General features: G+C 40.0%; 1 protein-coding gene and 2 pseudogenes across 1 annotated transcript in view; 1 reads left to right on the top strand and 2 right to left on the bottom strand.

The window, feature by feature from the left end:
• Positions 1–159, bottom strand: part of LOC145484816 (uncharacterized) — a 1,040-nt pseudogene extending 881 nt beyond the window's left edge.
• A 1,025-nt stretch (positions 160–1,184) lies between these two features.
• The window catches only part of LOC145484701 (uncharacterized), a 63,592-nt gene continuing 37,276 nt past the window's right edge, over positions 1,185–27,500 (bottom strand). The window contains exons 17-18 of the mRNA XM_081463312.1: positions 6,684–10,632; positions 1,185–6,332 (exon numbers count right to left, since the gene is read on the bottom strand). Of these exons, the coding sequence (XP_081319438.1) occupies positions 6,706–10,632 (3,927 nt within the window). The 3' untranslated portion in view covers positions 1,185–6,332; positions 6,684–6,705. The remainder of the gene's footprint in view (positions 6,333–6,683; positions 10,633–27,500) is intronic.
• On the top strand, positions 20,389–22,817 carry LOC145484723 (uncharacterized; annotated as a pseudogene).

The raw sequence follows: 27,500 nt of genomic DNA, 5'->3' as shown, positions 1-27,500 counted from the left end.
GTAGTCTAGCAAACAAATTTCTGCTCTCGGACAGGCCCCCAATGTTACGAGTATCGTTGTAGAGCAGGGTTGTTTCCAGACAAAACTCAGGATCGCTGGTAACAGCAACAAACTAATTTATTTCCGTAAGGTAACTTCACGAATTTACAGCACTAAGCGTCTTCAAATTTGAACCAATCTCTCTTACAGAAGAAACTCTCGCTCTCATATACATGAGGCTTACAGTTCTAGAAACCTCTATTAGGAGCTAAATTAAGTAGTTTGACACAGTTTCTAATCTGAATAATTACATAAGGATTAGAATGTTCTGGAATGTTCTTACACAAATTGGTCTCGGCTGAATGACTTCCGGTTCTAGATTGTTCTAGAACTTGACTTGGACAATTTTTCGTAACACCGCACTTAGAGAGTTAACTAGGTTTATTTTTTAGAAACCTGGTTAGAAATTCTAAACAACTTAACTCGGTTAAAGGTTGGTTATAATAAAATAACAGGGTTATATTTTATGAGCGGCCGCACTGAAATGGGTTATGAAGTGGGTTAAACTCAATTGACGTCATGAGATAAACCACCAAATGGCAGACTTCGAAGACCCTGTTCAGTCTGTTGTTATATTCTCGATTCTTTTTCTTTGTTTTCGTTTCCTTTCTCTCCACTCACGGCTAAGGCAGTCCCTCTTCCTTCTAATGCGCACTATGCAAATTTCTAAGGCAGTTCTTTTAAACATGATGTTAATTTCGCGTGGACGTCAGAGTGTTCTCCATCGCCGTCGAATGAGTCGTCCTCGAGTCTGGGTATATCCGAGAGACCAGCGATGGTTTGGGGAAATCCATAGGAATCCTGCCATGCATGACTTTTTAGAGAGCACTTTCGAATGAGCTGCGACTCCTTTCACGCCCTTTGTCGTATTCTGTCGCCATTTATGGCGAAAAGAAACACCCACTTCCGTGCAGCGCTGATCAGATTGCTGATAAGAGACCACTAACCTGGGTTAAAGCACGGAAAAAGGCGGTTTAAAATTAACCTAACCCGGTTAAAAATCTATTGTTTATCAATTGATTTCCATGGTAACCGTAAAGCCGGTTTAAGTTCCATGAACAGCCGAAATTAGAGGCCGCACACGATTTTCGGTAACCCGGTTAACCGTAATTAATTAATTGGAAATAACCCGGTTAACTCTCTAGTGCGGCCGCGGCCAATATAGCTTTTTATGAGATTCTCTTCATATCGTAGGTGTCGACATTTTCCAGATTTAGTTGAATTTCTCGAATTTTCCGCCGCAATTCCAATAGCTTTACTTCTTAGAGCGCGCTTTTAAAAATAAGAAAATTTGTATTTCGACATACCGCGGCATTTCAAGAGCTGGTTTCCATGAAAACACCAATAACATTTGTGTTTTAGCTTCATAATATTCAAGCGAAAGTGGAGGAATAATTGCACAACTGTGGTCATACATGAGGCGTCCTTTCTGAAAAGATAAATATACTGCGTCTGTGACAATCAATTAGTTTTGTGGGAAGGGGACTGGGTGGGGTAACTATAGGTACCCGTGTGTATTACGCGAAACACGACCCACTTACGTTGCTTTCTAAGATAACTTGACGAAAATATATATATGGTTTTGCAAATCTCATTCTATCCTTGTGGTGCTATTCTCTTAAGAACAAATGAAATCTGCTCCAAACGCATGCGCAGATTAGTTAGCGTCAAAGACGACTATATCTTGGCATTCTCGTCCCCAGAGGCAGCCCTCCTTTATGTCAGCACCAAGAATCGCGACCTCTGGGAAGCTCCAATTTTCTGAGCATGCGCAGAGTAATCGTTTCGTATTCTCAGCCAATAAGATTTGTCAGACTTGACTCTGAGCATGCGCAGAATGACAGCAAGTCCTTAAATCGCGGACGTCCGGTTTTGGACCTTCCCAGAGGTTGATCCCAGAGGTCAGGATTCTTGGTGCTGACCAAAATGAGCGCGACTTCTGGGGACAAGAATGATATGTTACGAACGGTGAGTAGTTTTCCTTGTGGTAGAATTAACATAACATGTAAGACGCATGCGTTCTAGAATTGCTAGTGTGATAAACTCCGTTCTCGAGTTCAGATGCACGCTTTTTTTATTTTTTGAGTAATGTCACACTCTCGTTTTGGCCAGGGATAGCAGCTGTATTTCAGGTAACGTCAGTTCTCCTTTTTTTAGTGCAAAGAACGCTTCTGTGAATGTGTATGTTCTGGGATCTTCCCAAGCTCGATTCAAGAAATGTCGTCTGCTGTTTTATAACAATTAGGTGTCAGATAAAGAATGGAAACATATTGCTTCTCCCCAGCTTGTTTATTTCCTCTTCTATGAAAGAGAGCCAAAAGTTCATATTCAGCCGAAACATTCTCGCGTTAGCTACATGTAAAACTAGTAAAATTTGTGACAAAAGAAACTTCGTTATAATTGGACTTTTTGCTGCAGACTCCGCGGCACTTACTGAAACCGCCAATTAATTTCATCAGTCGATGAGGTGACTGTGGGATATAATTTCGGTCAAGTATAGATCTCTACCCTCATTACTTCTCGTTGATACGCTCCTCAGTTGTGTTACTTGATAGCATTGTGTATTAGTTTGACGTGATTTTATTGTTAACACCAAAGCTGACAACAGAATAAGAACGCAATCTTCCGTGACTCGACGTGACTATTTGATAATTAGATTAGTTCTTGTTTATCCGGGAAATGAAATTTTGAGTTTTGAATTCAACAAAATCGTTCCTCTTCGACTTTTCAGTAGATATTTCACCTTTACTTTCCATTTATCTCCAGCAGTGAGTAAAAAAATGCACATCTCGCTTATATTTTCGTGGAAACAAAGGTACCTTGTTGCACACATTGGCGAGGAAAACAAAACTATCAAGTTCCAAACGTTGGCGTGAAAAGTACACTTGTCACGTTTGCTGCAATGACTTTAAAGTCGTCTTGACAAACGGTAATAGTAAGCTATTGGGCCATGAAAGAAAACACAAACATGAAATATACACACTGCTAAGATTATGCCTTATCAAGTTTTTGTTAGCTCATATTCCGCTCATATTAGTTGACTACCAAAGGAGAGAACGGCATGGGTGAGGACCTATGTGACTACTGTATCAGAGCCGTAAATTACACTCTGCACTATCTGAGATTGTCTCACTAGTTATGTTACTGGCGGTTCAATGCGGAGGGAGTTCTGGTATCACAGAAACTGACGAATTTTCAATGGTGCGTTTAAAGCGGCGGATGCTTTCCACCTCACAAGACTGTGTTTTTACTTATAAGATTTGAATACTTTTTGCTCGTGCTCGTACGTGTTTGCCTAGGTTTCTTACACTTTTGGACTACGCGGACTCTTGTGAAATACGCAGTGACTTTACTGTAAGATGCGAAGTGAAATCGACGTCTTTGACGTGGAATGTGAAATTGACGACATTCCTTATCAGTACCTAAGATTTTTTTGTGAGAATTGTAATTTGTATTCTTGGAAAGCTAAGCATATGTAATAAATTTTGGATAGAAGAAAAAAGTATATACAACTTTTACATGCGTAAACCAGCGGAGGGAAAATTGCCTCTGCAAGTATGTTTTTCGTATCGGATGTATCGTGTTTACTGGCATCGTTACTTGACAAAGCATGCAGTAAGATTATAGCTTCATTTTTTACCGTAGCACCGCTTTCATTAACAACTGTAATTCCCAGAAATAATGTGAATAAAAAAAAAACCGTCCTTAATTAATGATGAATTGTGTTGCTAAAATTGAAAACAAATTGCAACACATTTCAGACAAAATATTATTTACATGCGGATATGGGATTTCGCTATAGCAGGACTGGTTATCGGTAATTGTCGATACATAGATAGGACTGATGTACAATTAACTACTTCTTCCGATGTATTTCGAATCAAATTAGACAGCATTTAAAATTTGTAAGTATTTTAGCTCATCCCTGGCTGTCAAGGCAGATTATTAAACACGCTCTGAGTTTTCGGCTCACACAAAACATTTATAAATCGAAAAAATGCTTTTTCGATAAAAGAAAACCGAAGCGGGTTAGTCTGACATGTAATTTTAAAGAAATTTCCAAGGCATTTGAAGTTCCCTCGGTAACCCCTAAGAAATTTAATAAAATTCACCTTAAAAAATGCGTGCAGTCGCTATGCATCACTGAACACGAAAACACGAAAAACCTAGCGCCAGTCTACGAAAAATAATGAATCAAAGCTTGCAACATGGAAGCTTTTTATAAATACTGGTAAGACTGGTAAATGAAGAATAGAATTTCATTCAACCATTTTCCCTGTTATAGAAAAAAAGCGGCAAACTGATATATACATGCAAAACCCGTGATTCACGCCGTTTTAGCGTCTTTTCGTGAAAATATATTAAGGCTGAAGGGTTGAAAATTTTTGGCGACTAAAATACTTGTGCTGGTGACCAAACCTGAAAACTTTCCGTGAGCCGAACCCAATACATTGAATTAAGTACATGAAAAGTTCGGCGTTTGAATCAATTAAGAACGGCTATTTGAATTTGGAACGGCTCAGCCGTTCTTCTTGCCTAGCTCAGCCGGGAATTTCGGCTTGGAACGGCTTTGATTCAGACGTCGAACTTTTCATGGGCCGAACCTAATGCATAAATTATTATAACGTATTTTACAAGCAGTTTTCACTTTGCCTGTAAATCGCTGACATTTCGATGTGATTTGGTTTAAACTAAATAAAGTTCGGCGAATTAAGTTCGACGTCTGAATCAACAGGTGTACTTTTGATAATTTGGGTCGGTCCAAATTCGAATTAAGTTCGGCTCATGAAAAGTGCGGCGTCTAAAACTGGGCCTTAGGGGCCAGCTGTCCCCAAGGTTTTTTCTTAAAATTCGAGTCCCCGTCTAGCGAGGAGCTTCAATTTCTTGCGCAAATCAAGTCAACGACAGTTCTGCCGGGCAAAAATATTTTTTAAAAAATGAAAAGTATAACTGATAGCTGCCTCTTTTCGTTCCTTGCGATGCGCCGTTCGCTTGCAATGCGTGCCTTTACAAGGGCCTTCCGCTGAAAAATTGTCGGAAAGCATTTTTCAAAGACCTACTTCTTGTGTTTCCACCCACAAGCTCAAATCGGTATTCAGTTTTGAAAGAGTCGTCTGTGAAATGCTCGTTGCACACATACACATTTTTGAGTTTTTGTGGCATGAATCTCTCATCCCGACGTAGCTGTTCGAACCACTTCTTTGGCAATTTTTTGTTCTTTGCAGGCAAATTAAGGAAAGTCACTCCTCCTTCCCTATCCTTTTCGGTTCGGGTTTCACAGCCCGGGGCCCAACATTTTAGCTCATAGCTGAATAAACGAATTTAGAACAGAAAAGAGCTTTAGCCTTTGAGCTTCGCGTCAATTCGGACTGAATGACGTCCCGGATATGCGGCCTGGCCTTCAATATCCTTTCAAAATGGCGGCTCCCAGTGTCGAAATTTTCACTTCTTTTTCATTGGGATCGCATCCACTTCAGAAGCTAAAACAACGGTGAGTAACTCAACTCAATGTGAACTTTTTCTTGGTGATGGAAAAAATACACAGCTTTTGGAGTGACCTTCTCCTTTAATGCGGATTTAATGCATAAATTAATTGTCTAACGGGAATGAAGTGACCAATCCAACCATCACTATACCCCATGGTATGACGTACATACCATGAGGTAGAAAGGTTTACTGGAATCGGTTGATCGATTGGGTAAGTGATTCTGCCTTCATCACATTAGGGCAAATTGCTAACTCAACAAGAAACAGTTTACTCTATCGCAGCAACTCGTCCATTTAAAATGACAATGTAAGCATACTATAATCACCAAATTCCGAAAAAATTCTCTACGTGGTGTTCCCTAACAAATACTCCTTCTTTTCATTTTAGCTATTTAACACATTACGGAAAGAAAACACCTTGCTTCTTAATTTTCTGAAATTACAAAAAAAATATTGTTGCTTCCATTTCGGTTGGACAGTGCATGAATTTACTATTCATTTGTGAATAGTTCTAAGCTTCTCTAATACAGCCCTATGTATAAAATACTAATATGTCCAAGTCTATAAAATAAAATAGTAAACTAGAATGAGGCGCATTCATTTACAAAATTATGGGTACAAAAACCTTTGCGGATACACATTGACACGACTCTGATGTATTTATAACCAAGAGAAAAGTATTTTCCTACAAACTCAGTGTTGGCCAGTTAGCTCTTTACACTAAAAAAAGCTAATGAAATTTAGCAGTCTCGTAATAACAAATCGACAGAGTCACCCCATCTTTCTTGATAGAAGGACTGAACAACCTAAGAGACAAGACAAAACAACACTGTTAGCTATTATCGAGAATAACGTTTGATCACTTTATTAATTTTCTCTGAAGCTATTGCAAAATTCAATTCCTTGTAGGAATAAAAAAAGAGTGTCACGGCGACCACAAAGGTACAGCGTAAGTAGGGTAGTATTTTTCAGCATAAGTTTGCGCTTTTCAGAACACGTTTTATGAATTGTGTCAATAAATTAGGTCATTTGAGATTTTCAAGAAACGTCAAAGTATTGTTATTTGTGCGAGACAAATAAAACTTCACCGAGTTGAAACTTCAATATTACTTAGTTTCCGATTGTATCATCTCAACATTTAACAAACACCTAAGTACCTTTAGCTATATTGAAGTTCATCTAATCGCCTTTAGCCAAGTCCAAGGTAACATCATCACCGATGAGTACAAATGGAGCCCAGTGCTTTATTTCGCTAAATCTCTTGGAATCTCTGAGACACGTCATGGCGCGATTCAGCGATTCACTGGAACTTCTTCCTTCTGCTAGGTGAAGGTAGAAACTCTTCATGAACTCCAGAGTGGCTTCGTCCTCAATTGCCCACAGGGACACAAGAACAGAACGAGCACCGGCACCCAAAAAGGCTCGTGCAATGCCAACCACACCCTCAGCCTTAATCTCACCACGGCCACTATGGCAACAACTTAGCACAACCAGTCCTGCTCGCATTTGAACTCTCATTACATCACACATTGTCAGCAAGAAGTCTTCCTCAATAGGGATCTGGGATGCTCGTGTAGGGTTTGGTGCCAAAGCAATTGCTCCTGTTTCTATGCTACCATGTGCTGCAATGTGCACTAAAGCAACTGAGGAGAGTTTTCTCAACACTTGAACTTTTGTTGCTTCTTTTCCAGTGAGGGGAACAGTGTGGAGTATTTTCCCAATCATCTCTACTTCCGTCTTTGCAAATGGCAGCTGTTCTAGCTTCAACCCACAATAACGAACTTGCTCTAAGCATGGATCACCCACAAGCAGCGCCCCAGACTTCTTATGGTAATCTGGTAAACAATCTCTGATCAATTTCAAACTATTCAATGACGGAATGACCCGGATTCTGAAAGACTCGCTCAAGTACTTTGAATTAGAATCCATGAATGCAGCATAAGGAGCCAAGCACAATGGACCTTCGGGAACAAATATCAGTTCATTGCCATTAATCAAGTCTTTGATGGGGCTAATGATGACGTCATACAATGTTCTTAAGGGATTGGCATCTGAGTGCGTTAGTTGGGTTATGGCTTGATGCCTCTTCTTTGACAGGTCTCCCCCGCTTTTCCTATCCAATGAACGATCCTCGCATTTCACACCACTACGGACACCAATTTTCTCATTAGCGTTGTGGATTAAAGACTCCAACACTCTGCTGGCATTTTCCTTCGAATTATTATCGCTGATTTGTTTTCTTGTTAATTGAACATCTTTTCCATTTTGAATAATCCAGAAAATTATCTCTCTTTCGTGAACTGCCATGAAGACTGTATCTGAAGGGAGGCAACTTAATGTGTCGTAGATCGATTTTTCCCCAGTATATGGTGTTTTAGTTTCGTACTTTGAATTCATAAGATCTCTTAGAGCTTGTGCACGTCCTTGCTCAACAGCAAACAAAGCCTCAACTTCGTCACCTTGTTCTAAAATCAGACGCCATAATTTGGTATAAGCCACATTATTAACATTGCGATAGTTAATTGTCCACTCATCTTTACCTTCCAGATGCTGCCTAACATCATTGAACAATCGCACGCTAGAATGATAACAATCACGGGCCTCCTTCAAAGAACCTTGAGATTCAAAGCAAATACCAAGATTAGCATACGACTTTCCTTCTCCAGCCCTGTCTCCCACTTCTTTCGCAATTTTTAGATCTAGTTCATGGTACTCGATGGCTTTTTTGAAATCTCCCAGACGGCGATAAGCGATGCCAAGATTACCATACGACCTTCCTTCTCCAGCCCTGTCTCCCACTTCTTTGGCAATTTTTAGATGACGTTCAAGGTAATCGATGGCTTTTTTGAAATCTCCCAGACTTTGATAAGCGTTGCCAAGATTACCATACGACCTTCCTTCTCCAGCCCTGTCTCCCACTTCTTTGGCAATGTTTAGATGACGTTCGTGGTACTCGATGGCTTTTTTGAAATCTCCCAGACAGTGATAAGCGTTGCCAAGATTACCATACGACCCTCCTTCTCCAGCCCTGTCTCCCACTTCTTTGGCAATGTTTAGATGACGTTCGTGGTACTCGATGGCTTTTTTGAAATCTCCCAGACAGTGATAAGCGCTGCCAAGATTACCATACGACCCTCCTTCCCCAGCCCTGTCTCCCACTTCTTTGGCAATGTTTTGATCTAGTTCATGGTACTCGATGGCTTTTTTGAAATCTCCCAGACTTTGATAAGCGTTGGCAAGATTACCATACGACCCTCCTTCTCCAGCCCTGTCTCCCACTTCTTTGGCAATGTTTAGATGACGTTCATGGTACTCGATGGCTTTTTTGAAATCTCCCAGACGGCGATAAGCGTTGCCAAGATTACCATACGACTTTCCTTCTCCAGCCCTGTCTCCCACTTCTTTCGCAATGTTTTGATCTAGTTCATGGTACTCGATGGCTTTTTTGAAATCTCCCAGACTTTCATAAGTGTTGCCAAGATTACCGTACGACCCTCCTTCTCCAGCCCTGTCTCCCACTTCTTTGGCAATTTTTAGATGACGTTCATGGTACTCGATGGCTTTTTTGAAATCTCCCAGACAGTGATAAGCGCTGCCAAGATTACCATATGACCTTCCTTTTCCAGCCCTGTCTCCCACTTCTTTGGCAATTTTTAGATCTAGTTCATGGTACTCGATGGCTTTTTGGAAATCTCCCAGACAGTGATAAGCGTTGGCAAGATTACCATACGACCCTCCTTCTTCAGCCCTGTCTCCCACTTCTTTCGCAATTTTTAGATGACGTTCATGGTACTTGATAGCTTTTTTGAAATCTCCCAGACGGCGATAAGCGTTGCCAAGATTACCATACGACTTTCCTTCTCCAGCCCTGTCTCCCGCTTCTTTGGTAATGTTTAGATCACGTTCATGGTACTCGATGGCTTTTTTGAAATCTCCCAGACTTTGATAAGCGTTGCCAAGATTACCATACGACTTTCCTTCTCCAGCCCTGTCTCCCACTTCTTTCGCAATTTTTAGATCTAGTTCATGGTACTCGATGGCTTTTTTGAAATCTCCCAGACATTGATAAGCGCTGCCAAGATTAGCATACGACTTTCCTTCTCCAGCCCTGTCTCCCACTTCTTTGGCAATTTTTAGATGACGTTCAAGGTACTCGATGGCTTTTTTGAAATCTCCCAGACGGTTATAAGCGTTGCCAAGATTACCAAACGACTTTCCTTCTCCAGCCCTGTCTCCCACTTCTTTCGCAATTTTTAGATGACGTTCATGGTGCTCGATGGCTTTTTTGAAATCTCCCAGACAGTGATAAGCGTTGCCAAGATTACCATACGACCCTCCTTCTCCAGCCCTGTCTCCCACTTCTTTGGCAATGTTTTGATCTAGTTCATGGTACTCGATGGCTTTTTTGAAATCTCCCAGACAGTGATAAGCGCTGCCAAGATTACCATACGACCTTCCTTCTCCAGCCCTGTCTCCCACTTCTTTGGCAATTTTTAGATGACGTACATGGTACTTGATGGCTTTTTTGAAATCTCCCAGACAGTGATAAGCGTTGCCAAGATTAGCATACGACTTTCCTTCTCCAGCCCTGTCTCCCACTTCTTTGGCAATGTTTAGATGACGTTCATGGTACTCCATGGCTTTTTTGAAATCTCCCAGACAGTCATATACGTTGCCAAGAACACCATACGACCCTCCTTCTCTAGCCCTGTCTCCCACTTCTTTGGCAATGTTTAGATGATGTTCATGGTACTCGATGGCTTTTTTGAAATCTCCCAGACGGTAATAAGCGTTGGCAAGATTACCATACGACCCTCCTTCTCCAGCCCTGTCTCCCACTTCTTCGGCAAATTTTAGATGACGTTCATGGTGTTCGATGGCTTTTTTGAAATCTCCCAGACTGTAATAAGCGTTGCCAAGATTAGCATATGACCTTCCTTCTCTAGTCCTATCTCCCACTTGTTTGGCAATTTTTAGATGACGTTCATGGTACTTGATGGCTTTTTTGAAATCTCTCAGAATCTTGGCATCGTTCTTATAACAGGTTTTTTCTTCTGTGTTGGCTTTCACAAATTTGGTAGTTTTCGGTAAAGAGTTGGTATTTTTCTATCAGACAAAAACGCATGTCAGTTAATGACAAAAGTAGGAATATTTGCCTATAAAGTTTACAAAGTACTATTTTCGGGATTTATATAGCTAAAACTATCGATAATAAATAATAATAATAATTTACCAATTTATACAGCGCATATTTACATATTCTGATCAATAGCGCTTTACAATCACCATAAAAATAAAATAAAATTACAAATTATAAAAATACTTTTTAAAAAGATAAGTCTTAAGTCGAGATTTAAAACTGTCAAGTGATGTTGCTTGACAAAGCTCTTCAGGTAGGCCATTGCAGAGTTTCGGAGCTGCTGCTGAAAATGATCTGGCCCCCAATGCCGTTCCAAAGCAACGCTTTGATGGTTAAACACCTCTTGGTCTAGCCTGGACTAATGAGCCGGTGAAAGTCTTGAGAATCTTTAATTCGTATGATAGTGATTGCAATAAACGGAAGAACTTCACAAAGAAAATGGATAATCTTAAGACAAAACTTGCAGCTTGGCATTCACGTAAACTTTCTCCTCAAAAATGATGACGAAGAAGATGATACTTGGTCAGCAATTCCAAAATTTTATGGTAACAAATATGGGGGTCTTAATTTTGTCTTATGCTCCAACTGATAAGAAATTTCCAAAGGATTCAGACATATCATCCTTCTACAAGGATATCTTGTTTTCTTTCCTGGACCTGAAAAGTCTTTATAACTCTGAGGATGAACAAGAGATGATTTTCTTTCATAATAAAGAGATCTTCGTTGACGGGAGGACCATTTTTTTTACGACGATTGCGTTGAAAAGGGTGCCTTCACGCTGCATGATGTAATTGATGCCCATGACAGTTTTTTACCATTTGAACTGTTCCAACAGCATTATTGAATTAATTGTAATTTTTTCAAATATTTCCAAGAAATCTCCGCGAAACTTAGATCTCAAGACTATTATCGGCTTTTTCTCAATAAACGGAAGCCTCAGGCCACTAGTCCAATGAAATGGGACCGCGAATTTGCTGCGACGTCTTCGCCATGGAACCAAATCTTTAATATTCCACGTGTTCGTACAGTGCATTAAGGAAAACATTCTCTACGTAATTTTGAGCTCCATCTTTGGAGCAAATCAGTCCATACTAATAGAGAGAAGCCTGATGTTAAGAGTTTTAAAAACAGTATTAAAAGTAAAGACTTATCACTCCTAATAGGTAATTTTGACAACTCTGATATATGCTGCTAGGCCGCTATACATTTTACATTTTATATATATGTCTGGATTTATGAAAACGGTGTTAAAGACTGAATCAGGTGTTTTTAGTGCAGAATGCATTATTGGGATGGCTTTGGGGGGCTGCCTACCGCTAATGTACTAAGGTGATAATGCGATAAGCTTTAAACTTCAATGTTTGTTGAATTAATTAATTTCAATTAATTAATTAGTCTAAGGACAAGGAAATGGTGGGAATGAGCTGGGAAAGGTACACGTGTACCCTACGTAAAACGCGTTATATCTACGTCAGTTAGTAGTAAACATTGCAAAGCCATATATGTGTTTCAAGTAACCCCTTGCTCTCCTTGTGGTACTATTCTCTTAACAACAAAACCAGTTGGTCCTAAACGCATGCGCAGATTAGTTAGCGTTATTGTCTTCCATACATTAGGTGGAGGATACATTGCATACGGGATAACACACAAATGTTGAGTAGTTTTCCTTATGGTAGAACCCAACATGTAAGAGGCATGCTTTCTAGCATCGTAAGTGTTATATATTATGTTTCCACGCGGTTTTTTATGTCATGTAATGTCAGGTACTAGGTAGCGCCACTTGTCCCTTTTTAGTGCAAACGTTCAACGTATCTTTTAGAATTACCCACAGGTCGGTTCAACAAATATCATCTGCTGTTTTCAAACTACAATAGTATGTTTGTCAGGATTTAAATAAAGAAGGGAAATGTGAAATATCTCATTAGCGGCTTATTTATTTCTCGCCTTAAAGTGCTACTGAAACGAAATTTTCGTATGTGAGATTTTTGCTTAGTAATAAAATTTCAACCTTACTTGGAAACACTGCAGACTATTTTTTGGCATACTGTAAGCGAAAACTACTTTTCCAGCCGTTCGAAGTTGGCTGGTTAAGCCCAAAATTGGCGGCCATCTTGGCACGGCCAAAACGGCCTAGTGACGTCACCAGTTGTATTACTCTCATGCCGCTCTGAAAATTTAGAGTGATTATGGGAGAAGAGAGTACCGTTTGAAGCCACCCAAAAACCATCTCAAGGACACCTCAGAGCTGTAAAGCAGATAATAACAGTGGCCTTAGACATGAAGAGGTGGAGAGTCGAACCTGGGGCTTTTCAGTCTATTTAATTGGATATTTCCAGAATATTTTATGTAAGCAAGCAAACGAGTGCGAGTTCTTAAAGTGCCACTATGATCAAATTCTCCATACCCATTTTTTACGTTTTCGCACACAATAGGTCTTTCCTAGATTTCTTGCCAAATTTCAATCTATTTCGAATGTTAGAACTCATGTTGTTTGGGCCTTTATTTCTGGGAATTTACGGCCGCCATTAATTTTCCTTCTTCCAAGCTGTCTTCCGAAACAAAGTCAGTGCAAGGATTAAACGTGCTAAGGAAAGCTATAGTAGATCACTACTTGAAGAGAACAGCGGCGATTCTGAATCTTTCTGGAGGTCTGTGAAGAAAATAATGCCGGACACGAAACAGAAATCTATTCCGACCTGTATCAAGGCAGAGGGCAAGATTGTTACTGATAAACAAAGCATTTCAGAATTGTTTAACACTTACTTTACTTCTGTTGTGAACAAGTTATTTGAATCATGCCGGTATGCAAGACCAGTTTTTAATTCTACAACCGAGGAGCTGTTTACAAAGAATCATTTTGAGTTCACAGCAGTGGGTAAACCGTTTGTGCTTAAGCAACTTAAATGCCTAAAACTCAAGAAAGCTACAGGTCTAGATGGTCTACCTGCTAGACTTTTAAAGGACAGCGCAGTTGTGATAGCTGACTGTGTAAAACATTTGATAAATCTTTCTATTGAAACTGGTGCAGTCCCGTCTGAATGGAAGCAAGCAAAGGTTGTACCCTTGTTCAAATCTGGAAACAAAGATGATCTGGACAATTACAGGCCTATATCAATTTTACCGATCTTGTCGAAAATTCTGGAGAAAGCTGTCTTCCATCAGCTACATAGCTACCTATCAGAAAACTCTCTTCTCTCGCCTTATCAATCGGGGTTTCGCGCAAATCATTCAACTCAGTTGGCCGTTACCTTCCTTACAGATAAAATTCGTGGTCATATGGACAAAGGGCTATTGACGGGGGCAGTGTTTATTGACCTGAAAAAGGCTTTCGATACTGTTCCTCATGACGGTCTTTTAAACAAGTTGTACAGATATGGAATTCAAGACCAGCCTCTCTCGTGGTTTGAGAGCTATCTCACTAACAGGACTCAGAGAGTGTCCATTGAAAATCACCTTTCTTCTGCCGCCAACATCAGTAGCGGAGTACCTCAAGGTACCGTGTTAGGGCCTCTCTTGTTTATTCTTTACATAAACGATCTTCCTTTGGCCGTTGGTCTGTCTAGTGTTATGTTATATGCCGACGACACCGTTATTTTTACTGCTGCTTCAAACATTGACCAACTACAGCTGAACTTAAGCCTTGATCTCAATAACGTCTCTAACTGGTTAACAGCGAACGGCCTTTTCCTCAACCTAAAGAAAACTGAGTATGTTTTATTTGGAACTCGGCAAAGGCTAGTCAGATCTGAATCTCATAGTCCGCTTTGCATGGAAGGAAAGGAAGTCAACCAAGTAAAGTCGTTCAAGTACCTAGGAGTCTTGCTAGATGAGTGTTTATCTTTCAACGATCACATAAGCTATTTAAGGTCAAAAGTTGCTAGCAGACTTGGCCTCCTGTCACGATTACGAGGTTGTTTAACCACGGAAGCAGCAAATAAGATCTATTTGTCCACGGTGCTACCGATATTAAGCTATTGTGATACGTGCTTTGCCCTCTGGGAAGCACTAACAGAAAGACTCTTGAACGCCTGCAACGACGAGCTGCGAAAATCGTATACGGTTTTAAACCTGACATAGCCACGGAAACAATACTCGAGAACCTACGCTGGCCCTCTCTTACAAAAACCATGGAAAAGCACTGTGCACTGTTAGTTAACAAGTGCTTGGTCGGAGAAGTTCCTCTATACTTTAAAGACTATTTCCTGTTACGCTGCCAGAGCGACAACCAACATGTTTTTAACAGATGCACTAGATCGTCAATCACTGACATTATACTTCCCAAATTTCATTTAGATGTCGCTAAAAAGTCTTTTTATTATCATGGTGCATGCACATTTAATAGCCTTCCAACGAACATAAAGATTTTGCCACCTAAGGAACGTTTCAAGGCGATCTCCGATTTTTTTTCTTAGGTTATTTTTTAGAACATTTTCAATTCGATATCCAATTTTTATGAGAACGCTATTACCTTTTTAAGCTTTTTAATTTTTTAAACATTTCAGCGTATCTTTTAAAGTAGTTAGTTTTTTTTTTTTTATAGATATATATTATTTATACATGCTCTTTTTATTTTACGTTATACAGGGCCCCCGTTGATACCAGTCCTGCGACTGAAGGGGTCACCCTGTTTAAATATTGATTATTATTATTATTATTATTGATTAAGAATTTGAGAAAATGACGTCATTTTGTCAAAAATACCACACGGGTTGAAATTATAATAACAATTAGCACAGCAATTCGCATAAAGAGTGACAAAAACTTTGGCTTATATATTCGTGCAATTTTTAACATTAATTGTTATTATAATTTCAACCCTCGCGGTATTTTTGAGAAAATGACGTCATTTTCCCAAATTTTCGACCGAGACTTGGAACAAGGAAAATTAATGGCGGCCGTAAATTCTCGGAAATTAAGGTCCAAAAACCACGAGTTCTAATGTTCGTAAAAGATTGAAATTTGGCAAGATATCTAGGAAAGACCTAATGTGTACGGAAATGTAAAGAAATGAATATCGAGAATTTCATCATAGTGGCACTTTAAATCGCAAAATGATCGGGACACTTGGTCAAATAGCCAGCACTCAATTAAACAATATCTACACTCATAAAGTAAAACAGACACGAAAACAAGAGAAAGCGGCTTTTGAAAATATTATCCGGAGTGCTGCTGCACGAATCGCAGCAACAACGCTTCGAGTTTTCGAGTCGCTTCCCTTCGAGGAAACCATGGACGCTTTGTGAGTTTCACCGCGGACGGGATTGTGCTACAGTGACCTTTAGTCCAGTTGTATCTGCCACATCCTACAAGTTATCACAACAGCAACAATTTAGGAAACCCTCTTCTTTTATATGGAGGGAGCGAATTTTAAACTATAAAGGTAAACTAAGCTGCGATGACCCTACAGAGAGAAAGCGTGACAATGTCGGCAGCGAAAGGTCATATATGCAAATTAGTTCAAATTCTGTTTAATAAACCTTCGAAAGGAGTGTAAACAAGAGACGTTTTAACGAATTGCTTTGAACTTAGATACTATTAAATGAAGATCATAGACATAAGTATGCGCTAAAGAACTCAAAGTAATCCATCGGCCATAAAATATTGCAATTGGAGATACGTGTAAAAGAGAAGCGAAATTCCCGCTTTGTTTACACTGATACGTGTGCGGCGATAAAGCAAACCCTGCTGTCGATCACAATTTTCAAAGATACTCTTTGTCTTCCACAACAGCTCTCACTTATTAGTTCATAAAAAGATGCCCTCTGTGTGCAAAGAAGTACTCGACTCAAAGCTTGTGGACCGTTAATAACTTCGTGATTGTGCGGATGGCTGATGCGCTTAAAGCTTTTATTGCAGTAAAGTTGCCGAGGATATATTCGAACCTTGTTAATAGATCGTAGATAAACGTGAGAATCCAAATTTCAGAACCAGGCTGAAAACAGACGACGATATATCGTGTTTAGGCTTCAGGACGTGATATAAAAGTTGCCACACTCGTCTCCGAAGTATCCGATCGAGTACTCAAGATGTTCGAAAAGTATACTGAGCTGTTTCAATCTGTAGCATTCATTTTGGTGAATCTACACTCTTTGGCGTCCTCCAACGTTTATGATGTGTATTTCCTGTCAAGGCTGGACAGAAATTACAAGGTAAAAAGCTAGTCGGTATCGACAATATGAAGAACAAACTTGAATAAATCAAACGAAAACAAGAGAGAATCTGTAGCGCTTCCTGCGTGAATACAACCAGTGACGTCACAAGGTCCTTAAACTCGGTTTCAGAGCCCGGACACAGTTTTGCTCCGAAAAGACGATTTCGGCGACTGAAAAAAGCACTTTCCGTTCGGATTTGACGGAAATAAAGTTCCCCATTATTTTAAGCACGTTTGAAACTATAGCTTGGGCTAACAAAAGAGAGTACGAAAATTTCGTTTCAGTAGCACTTTTACTGCCTCTGTAAGAGAGGACAAAAAGTTCCCGAGTTAGTGGCTTTCATATCCTGCAAATTGTAAATTTGTGACAAAGGAAACCAGGAAAGTGCTCAAATATTGCTGCAGATTCCGTGGTACCTAATGAAAGCGCAACTTAATTTAATCAGTCTTTGAGGAGACCCGTTCATCGATGCAGGATAATATCGGCCAAGTAGCGCTGTTTACCTTCAATACTTCTCACTGAAACGCTTCGCAGTGGTATCAATCGATATTGTTGTGTATTAATTTTGAATTGTTTTATTGTTAACAACAAAGGTGGCAACAGAAAAAGAAAGTGGTATTCCGTGACTGTCTGATAAGACATGATAATTAAATTAGTTCTTGTTCAAGAAAGAATTAGTTCTTGTTCAATGATTGAATACCACTCTAACTTTAAAGATCAATATAGACTATATAGAAACAAAATAACAACACTAATTAGACTAAGTAAGAAACCATATTTTCATAACTATTTTCAATGGAATATTTCCAACACTGAAAAAGAACTGGGCGGGTATAAGTGAACTCATTAATCGCAGAAGCAAAAAATGAAACAAATCGCTGCCTTACAGGATAAAAGCAGCGGTCGTTTAATCTACGATCAAGAAGGAATTACCTTCCATCCTGAACAAACACTTCGCTTCATGTGGAGCAGCTTTAGCTGCTAAGCTACCCCACTCGGAACGCCATTTTCCGGAATTTCTTGTTAATAATCCAAAGACCTTTTATTTCCATCCTGTCACTCTTGGTGAAGTAGAATCGGAGATATCGCTATTACCTTCGAACAAGTCACATGGAGTTTACTCGTGCCCTGTTAGTATTTTAAAAGTTGGAAAATGTTTTATTAGTCAACCACTAATGGAAATAATGAATGCTTCGATCCTTGAGGGAACCTTTCCAGTAAATTAAAGCTAGCTAAAGTGGTCCCCGTCTTCAAAAGTGGTGAGGATACCGACCCCAATAATTATCGTCCAATATCGCTGCTCTCTATATTCAACAGAATCCTTGAAAGACTAATGTACACGCGTTTAAAATCGTTCTTTGAGATAAATGGTCTGTTTTATGAGTCACAGTACGGTTTTAGAGAGAAACACTCCACACAGCATGCATTAATTGATATAGTAAATAGGATCCAAAAGAACATGGATAAAGAGATGTTCTCTACTGGAGTGTTTATCGATCTGAAAAAGGCGTTTGACACGGTTGATCATAAAATTCTATTAGATAAGTTGTACCGCTATGGAATCAGAGGAATTATGCTAGAATGGTTCTCATCCTATCTTAAGGGAAGATCCCAAGTAACCCAAATCGATGGGCATGTCTCATCTAAAGACCTAAATCCTTGTGGTGTCCTCCAGGGATCTGTGTTGGGTCCTCTCTTATTTCTTATTTATATTACTGATATTCATAAATCTTCTGATAAATTAAATTTCTTTCTTTTTGCGGACGACACCACTATCCTATTTGCTCACAAAAATTTAAAAGTACTTGAACAAGTAGTTAACTCAGAGTTGAGTAAATTTTCAGAGTGGTTAATTGTAAATAAGCTTACTCTAAATATCAAGAAATCCAATCTTGTTATCTTTTGTCCGAGCCAGAAGAAGATTAGTAAGGAAATTAGCACCAAAATGTATGATAACAGTGCCAATAAGTTCTGTTCTCTAGATCGTAAAGATTTGTGAAATTTCTGGGAATTCTTATTGATTGTAACCTAAAGTGGAAGCACCATATCGACTTTATCTGATTGAAAATAAGTAAGACTTGGAATTCTAGGCAGACTAAGACACTTTGTTCCAACTGAAACTCTTTTACTGATTTATCGCTCGCTTATTCTGCCATAATTATCCACGTGATTTGTGTATGGGGTCGCGCAGCCAAGTCGTACATTGGCAAACTACTTGTTCTCCAAAAACGAGCTCTTCGACTGATTTATTTTGCACCCAGTGATACTATGCTATTCCTCTTTTCATTCAATCAAAGATTTTACCTGTAAATATGATCTATTTTGACGCGATTGTAAATGTCATGCATGATATTTGGAAAAAACTAGCCCCTTCGCCTATCAGAGCTCTTTTCACTAGGTCAAATGAAATTCATGGGTACAACACAAGGCATGCCGCAAAAAGAAATTATCTTCGGAAAGAAGTTAAGTCGGAAATTTTCAAACGCTCTTTTTCGAGAACTGGAGCGATATTATGGGATCAAATTTCTCCATACTGGAGAGATTTATCTAAACCAGTCTTTAAGAAAAAAAATTCGTAGATTTTTATTTGATACTCTTTCAGATAGGGATGACTATGTTGAAGTCGACACCCTGACTCAAGTTCTTAAATTTAGTTCCTGATTAATTTCAACCCATAGTTTGGTTTATCTCTAGTAAATCATAGCTCCTAGTGTCAATCAAAATATGTAAATGTACTTGTATTAAACGGTTTTGTAAATCCTTCTCTAAATAGTTGCATAACAATCTTATTTATGTATTAATGGTCTAATATAAATATAGACGTGGCGCGCCTAGATTAGCCCAGGCTACCTGCGGGTTCGCGCTGTTGCTATTGTCAAGCTTTTTTTTTAACTTAATGTGTATATATTTCTGTAAAATTGTAAATATGCGAGTCATAATAAAGTTGTTGTTGTTGTCATCTGTGACAAGAAAATTTGCGTTTTGAGAAAAACAAAATTGTTTCTCTTCTATCTCTTTGTCAGATATTTAACTTTATTTCATTTATCCTCCAAAACAAGCTCATCTTCCGTGTGTTTTGGGGAAACAAGAATTTCATGTTACATACCTTTGCGAGCAAAACAAAGGTATCAAGTTACAAAGTTTGCGCGAAGAGCTAAATTGTCACGTTTTTTCTACGTATTGTTGAATTTAAAATGAACGAAAATCATCGTAAAACACCGGAGTAAAATTTAAAAGCTGTCGTGACAAACAGTAATTGTACGTAATTTTTGGACCTTGAATGAAAATACAACCTTGAAACGTACTCACTGCTAAGGGGAAAAGCCGTAGCAGACTACCAAGGTAGATACAAACCGGAAGTGAACCGAGCAGGGGTGAGTACTTATGAGACTACCGTGCCAGAGCTATCAATTGCAGTCTGCACTATCTGAGATTGTCTCACTAGTTTTATTCTGGATTTATGAAAACGGTGTTAAAGACTGAATCAAGTGGTTTTTATTATTATTATCATTATTATTATTATTATTATTATTATTATTATTATTATTATTATTATAAGGGGGTCGGCGAGGTGATACGAAGGATTATTGGAAAGTGTGTAATGAACGTTTCTAAGGGAGACGTGGTTGAGGCGAGTGGTTCACTCCAGCTATGCGCAGGTCAAAAGTCCGGCAGCGAGGCTGCTATACATGCTATGCATGCCATATTTGAAGCAGATGACACGGACGCGGTACTGCTCATCGATGCTTCTAATGCATTCAATACACTTAACAGAGCAACTTCACTACATAATATCCGGGTTCTCTGCCCTGTAATTGCAGCATATGCCATCAATACTTACAGGAAGTCGGCACGCTTGTTTATTACCGGCGGCAAAGAGATCATGTGAGCTGAAGGAACAACGCAGGGTGACCCACTTGCTAAGGCCCTATACGCCTTAAGTGTGCAGCCGCTGATCACACGCCTGCAGGCGGCGTCCAGTACTAAACAGTGCTGGTTTGCTGACGATGCCTGTGGAGCTGGCTCTGTACTGGAAATCAAGAAATGGTGGGATGTCCTCAACAGCCTTGGCCCAGTCTTAGGCTATTTTCCCAACCCCAAGAAATGTTGGATTATCTCAAAGCCAGATAAAGAGGCAAGCGTGAAAGAAGTGTTCAAGGACACGGCTGTCAATGTGACAGTAGAGGGACAAAAACATTTGGGTGCGGTGATAGGTTCACGGGAATATCTAGAGGAATACGTTAGCGAAAAGGTGACCAACTGGGTCAGCGAGATTACCAAGCTGGCAGAGTTTGCTCTTTCTCAGCCTCAAGCGTGTTATGCTGCTTACACCTTTGGCCTCAAGCACCGATGGACCTATTTTTTGAGAACTTTACCTGATATTCAAGAATTATTGGAGCCTTTTGAGAATGCCATATCTAAGGTGCTCATCCCTGCAATTACGGAGCATAGGTGCACTCGGCTGGACAGGGACATTCTAGCACTGCCAGTCCGTCTAGGGGGTCTTGGCATGACAAACCCGTGTCTTGACGCAAATCTTGAGCAATCCTCCTCCGTCAAAGTTGCCATCCCGCTGGTCCAACAGATCGTGGCTCAATCCCATCAGATGCCGGATGATTCTTTGGTCAAGCCACTACAACAGGCAATGAGGAGTGAGAGAGCAACGGTGCTCCAAGACAGGGCAGAGCATATCAGAGGGGTAGCCCCACAGAAAGTCCAACGGGCACTTGACCTTGCTGCGGAAAAAGGGTCATCTGTTTGGCTGACGGTACTCCCCCTTCGTGAAATGGGTTTCAATCTAAATAAGAGAGAGTTCCGCGATGCAATCAAACTGCGCTACGATTGGCCGGTTGATGATATTCCCTCCACCTGTGTATGCGGTGATGCTTTTACAGTGGACCACGCAATGATATGCAAGAGAGATGGGTTCGTTACCCAACGTCACAATGAGCTGAGGGACTTAGAAGCCGAACTCCTGAATATGGTTTGTACCGATGTTGAGATTGAGCCTGTCCTGCAAGACATCTTGGGTGAACAGCTGGGAAGAGGTTCTAATCGAGCTCCAGATGCGAGATTAGATATTCATGCGCGCGGGTTCTGGGAGAACCAACGATCAGCATTCTTTGATGTGAGGGTTTGTCACCCTAATGCTGATTCGTATAGGGACCTAGAGCTCCAACAGATATACCGCAATCATCAGAACGAGAAGAAGCGCCTTTACGCGAGGAGGGTTTTGGATATCGAACAAGGAACTTTTACACCCCTTATTTTCACGTCAACAGGCGGCATGGGAAACGAGTGCTTGCAATACCATCCCAGACTGGCGCAGCTGATCTCCATCAAGAAAGGAGAACATTATGCTAAAACAATCTCCTGGATAAGAGCAAGGACATCCTTCGCTTTACTAAGATCCGCACTAATCTGCCTAAGAGGTTCAAGAGCTAGAAGGAAAGCCTTTTGTGACTTTAAGAACATTGATATTGACGTTGAAACCCAGGAGGGAGCCATTATGTAAACACTGTTGAAATAGGTTTTAATAGTTTATTTCTTTTATTTACTTTTACCTTGTAATATACCGATATTGACGTTGAAACCCAGGAGGGAGCCATTATGTAAACACTGTTGAAATAGGTTTTAATAGTTTATTTCTTTTATTTACTTTTACCTTGTAATATACCGATATTGACGTTGAAACCCAGGAGGGAGCCATTATGTAAACACTGTTGAAATACGTTTTAATAGTTTATTTCTTTTACTTACTTTTACCTTGTATATACCAATTTGTATGGAATATGTTAATTAATGTTATGATGATGATAGTAGTATTAGTATTAGTTGTAGTAACCATGATATCATGATTAGATACGGAAACATGTTTTACAGTTTTAACAGACATCAAATTATGTAAATATCATAGCATTTTGTAAAGCTTAGCTCTAGTTTTTGTCACAATAAACACTCCTCTATTTTTTTATTATTATTATTATTATTATTATTATTATTATGATTTTAAATGGGTTTTTTTTTTTTTGCTTTCGCTATGACAGCAGCTTGTAAATCTTACCTAACATTAAAAGTAGAGAACTTCTTGCCGCATGTTTCATTTTTTTTTTTTCCATTATTTATCGCCCTCCCTCCCCATTTCCAATTTGCCTTAAGTTTAGCCCAGGCTACACTAGTCTAAATTCAGTTCGCGCGTTCTGTACTTGCTGTCTAAAGGAAGTCTGCCCGAGGACATCATTAAGTCCAATGAAGGCGCAAATCTAACGATTTGCTAGCAAGCGTCGTCCATTATCGTACATGGAGCAGATGTATCACATGTAAACGGGGCGTCATTTAGCCCCTGGGTGGTAATCTCTTATATGGGCTATATAGGTATGTGTGGCCCCAAAGGGTATGGTTTTTCAGCTGTTTTGGTCATAAATAGGGTATCGATTTTAGCTGATTTCGGCCATTTTGTCATAAATAGGGTATGGTTTTTGTACTCTAGCCTTGATATGGGTATGTTTTTAAAAAGAGGCCACTTTTCCGTCATTATCGAAAAGAAAACCAACAAAAGCCCTTCACAGATTATGTTTACGGTAATTTAACATTGGTCTGAACTAGGGAACTTATTATGACGCAGGTCTGAAACAGGGGTTTGATTTAAGGGTTAGGTCATAAATAGGGTTTCAAATTTTTGGTCAGGTGATAAATAGGGTAGGGAATATCGCAGATTTTGGTCATAAAGAGTGTAAGGGTTTTGGGAAGCGGGCCGCACACGGCAACCCGATTTTTCTGGGAGTGCCCCCCTGCCCCGGGCATTTAGCCCCGTAATAGTAGGCCGTTCGCCCTGTGGCGATAATGTTGTCCTTGCTTTAGACAGCAAAGGGCTTTAGCCACATCATTTTAGGGCTTAGACGTGCAATGGACAAGACATTTCTCGCTGCTGTTGGCGTTATTTGCTCTGAACGTTAATGTAGCTAGACTTAGAAAAAATCTGTTGAAGTCTGGATATGGCATTCCCCGCTGGACAAAATTCAAGTAGATCCGGGACATTGCTATTTGCCAGCAAAACATGGCCACGAGCGGAGTGAAGAACATTAGGTCAAGCGCTGATCGTGAGTAGAATTTCCTTGTTTTATCAATTTTAGGCGTTCTCAGCCTAGCTAATTATCTTTATTTGCGTGGCTTCCGGGCGATAATTGACGTAACGACAACATGTTGAGTGTTCGCTAACTCATAATTATGGCCTGGTTTGTTTGAAGTTCAATCGATTCTCGATGTAGGAAGCTCTTGTTCAGTCCATTTAGGACGATGCAGGTTTTAGAAAGCTATAGATCAGCTCTCCGCCGCGGTTTTGACATCTGTACGTTAGTGTTGATTTAGACTCCAATTTCATGTTAAAAGCACTCTTAATTAAATTGTACAATTTACGATTCAACGAAAAGACGGTTAATTTAGTCTTCCTGGCCTCAAAAGGCATACAAGAGAGTTATTTCCTTTTATTTGAGCTACGATAAGCCTTACGGAAAGCTAGCGCTAGGACAGAATTGTATCAAGACTATCAGTGACAAGTCAAATTCTGTGGCTATGTTTTTGCGAATCCAGGCAGAATTATTGAAATTAAATGTCACGTAAGGGTTACTTTTTCGCTGAATTATAGAAGTAAATAACCGATTCGACTACTTACCATGCTCTTGTCGCAACAATTGGCTAATTTAACCCACAGTAAAGACATAGTGAGATCATTTAGGTGAAATCGCAGAAGTTAAGCCTGTCTAAATTAGTGCCGCGAATCAAATGATCAATTTAAGCTCAAATTTAGCTTTTTTTGGCTCGTTCGACTCATTTGCAGCGACTTCAAAGGCTTGTATAGGCATGGTATGCCCTCTGTTAAGAGCACACGAGGTAGATAGCACTCTCAGTACGACATGGCCACATCTGATCGATTTTCCAAAAACATGCCCGCTATTTTGGTGGCAAGTCTTTAACACGGTTTTCATAAATCCAGACATATTTATAATGGTAAATGAACTGAGTGGAGTGCAATCTGGTCTGAAATCATACGAGTGATTTCAAAATCGAACGAGCGCGCAGCGCTCGTTCGATTTGAAATCACAAGTATGATTTCAGACCAAAATTGCACTCCACTCAGTTCAATTGCCACTTTCTTAGATCCATTTTGAAATCGCACGATTTTATCGCCTTAAATTTTAGATTTTGGTCCCAGTAGCCGGTTTGTTGAAAAAGGCGGAACCGGAAACGACTGTACGTCTCATTTAGTATGCAAAACGATTTCATGTGACGAAAACTCATTCGAGCATGACAAAGAAACAAGCAGTTCTGAAATCAGAACGAAAATAGTTTACTTCAGGTACAAAAGTTCAGTTCTCGTCGCCTGAATCAATGATGGAAGGCCTTCCTTTCTTTTGTGGTTGAGGCTGAGACTTTCATTGTCCTTGGAGAAGGAATTTGAAGATGCATCCTGTCTAATTCTGCGATCGATTTCTTTTGAGTTGTGAAACTCGATCGAGTGCACGATGCCCAGTGGATAGCAGGTTTCTTTTTGTTTCAAACACCGCTTAATGGCATGATTTTAAGGGATTCCAGCTCGTTATCATCTCCTTGTCTTTTTGTGACCTCGGCGTAGGACTCGACACTCAGGACCTTGTCTATGGTTGGCCATTCGTTTCAAAATTACGACATGGTATACGCGGGTTTTTCTGCCGCGTATACTTGTTTACATACGTTACGTATGGGCTTTAAGCTCATATATACGACCGTTTAGATCGCGTATATACGCATTTTTAAAGGGCCACATATTTGCGTAAATTCAAGCGCGGGGATATGCGAAATAAATGCCCAAATATACGCGTCCTACAAGGACGCATATATACGCGTGCTAAAATGCGCGTATATGCGGGTCTCGTAAATTGCGTTGTATATGCCAGTACGAAATGTGCCTTTTATGAGAATGGCTGTTCGTGTATGATAGCAATGAAAATTACTTTAATTAGAAATCGTAAATATGGCGGCAGTGGTGAAATGGCTTGTCTTGCTCTATCTGCTATTTAATGTTTGTTACTGCAGCTCCCCCAGTGACTGAACTTCTAGAAACAGTTATGCGTCTTTTGAATGACTGTTCAAGATTTTATCCTAACACTAAGAAAGCGATGAAGCCACAATAACGAACGCCAAATGCGGCGTAGCCACGAGGAGCCTGGGGGGCTCCTGCTCGTTTTCGCGGTTTTGTCGCTTTGTGCCCTCGCGCTCAAATTGCTTAAAAAATTGCTAAACCTCCAAGCTACGCAGGCTAATCCTTTAGTTGACTCATTGGACAGAGGTACCAAGGCGAGTGCCAAGAGGATACGGCCTCTAGAATCGCTGGTGAGACAAATGCAATATTTACTACTTAGATGGGAAATGCTTGCATTAAGAGCAGTTTCATGCACCTCAGTGTGTTCTCATTAGGGCTTTGCCAACTGTATCAGCTTCTAATGGAAGAGTGGGTCGTCCAGCCTATCATGATGATATATCAATACCTCAAGGGGAGTTTTAGGAAACAGAATGTGATTTTAGTGTAAGTCCTATTGGGTCTTCACAAAATAATTCATCTGGTTGGGTGTTATCATCAAATGTGTCCCTGACAGCTAATATTTCCAGTATTACATATATCTTGTAAAATCACCGCGTTCACCCATATTGGTTGTGCGTACAGCATGGTTATTCCATGCCTCAACTAGGAGGTTTAACTGGTTGTTAATTCTGGAAAGAAATATGTAATACAAACAGAACAGATCGATTATGCTGGTCGATTCCAGGATGCCATTTTCTTCCATCTCGTAGAACAGAGTGTAGTAGAACTGACCGACTTCAATAAAGACTTCTCTCCAGAGACGCTCAATTCACTGGTTGTGTACAGACAACTCAGAATTGTTGCTTCCCCTAATAAATCCCCTGCGCCATAGCATAGCTCTTCCTACCTCTAAATTTTCATCCCCTTCGTCTGAACACACTCTAGAGGGCAATCCATAACTTTGCACAGCAGCTAAGAAGAGAGCGAGCCCAGTCGCAGCAGAATTGTTTGTTGCACAACTTAAAGTCTAAAAACCCTGTCAAAGCCACCATGTATTACAAACCTCCAACTGATAAGGCAGTGTAGTCCATCAATGTGCCAGAGAGAATTAGGTCCCCTGACGCTGTCAACACGCCTTGTGATGTTATCGAACCACCTCAAATCAGACCCTGCTGGGTCGGTTCGAAAAAAACTTTCCCTTACACGTTGACGCTGAACATAGATGTTTCTACCTCGCAAATGACCCAGCATGAAAATAATACCAGAATTGGAAAACTCACGTCAGTCTCATTTCTCGAATCATCAGGGCCGGGTTGTTCGAAAGCCGGTTGACGCTAACCCAGGATTAAAAGTTAACCCAAATATAAATTTTTCTCTATAAAACTGTTTTCCACTGCTTATGCTTTGTGGAGTTTGAGATTACTCAAGTTCAAAACTGAACTGCAAACATTTCCCATCTATGTAGTAAATATTGAATTTGTCTCACCAGCAATTCGAGAGGCAGAATTCATTCAGCATTCGCTTGGGCACCTCTGCCCTAAACGGTGAACAGAATCCACAGCAACTTCACGGAAAACGATCAAGTTCTCTACCATGTTACGATTAGCGTGAGGATAGAATCTTG

This window comes from Orbicella franksi, chromosome 4 (genome assembly GCF_964199315.1).
Source record: "Orbicella franksi chromosome 4, jaOrbFran1.1, whole genome shotgun sequence".
NCBI lineage: Eukaryota > Metazoa > Cnidaria > Anthozoa > Scleractinia > Merulinidae > Orbicella > Orbicella franksi.
This window is presented reverse-complemented; position numbering and strand designations above follow the sequence as displayed.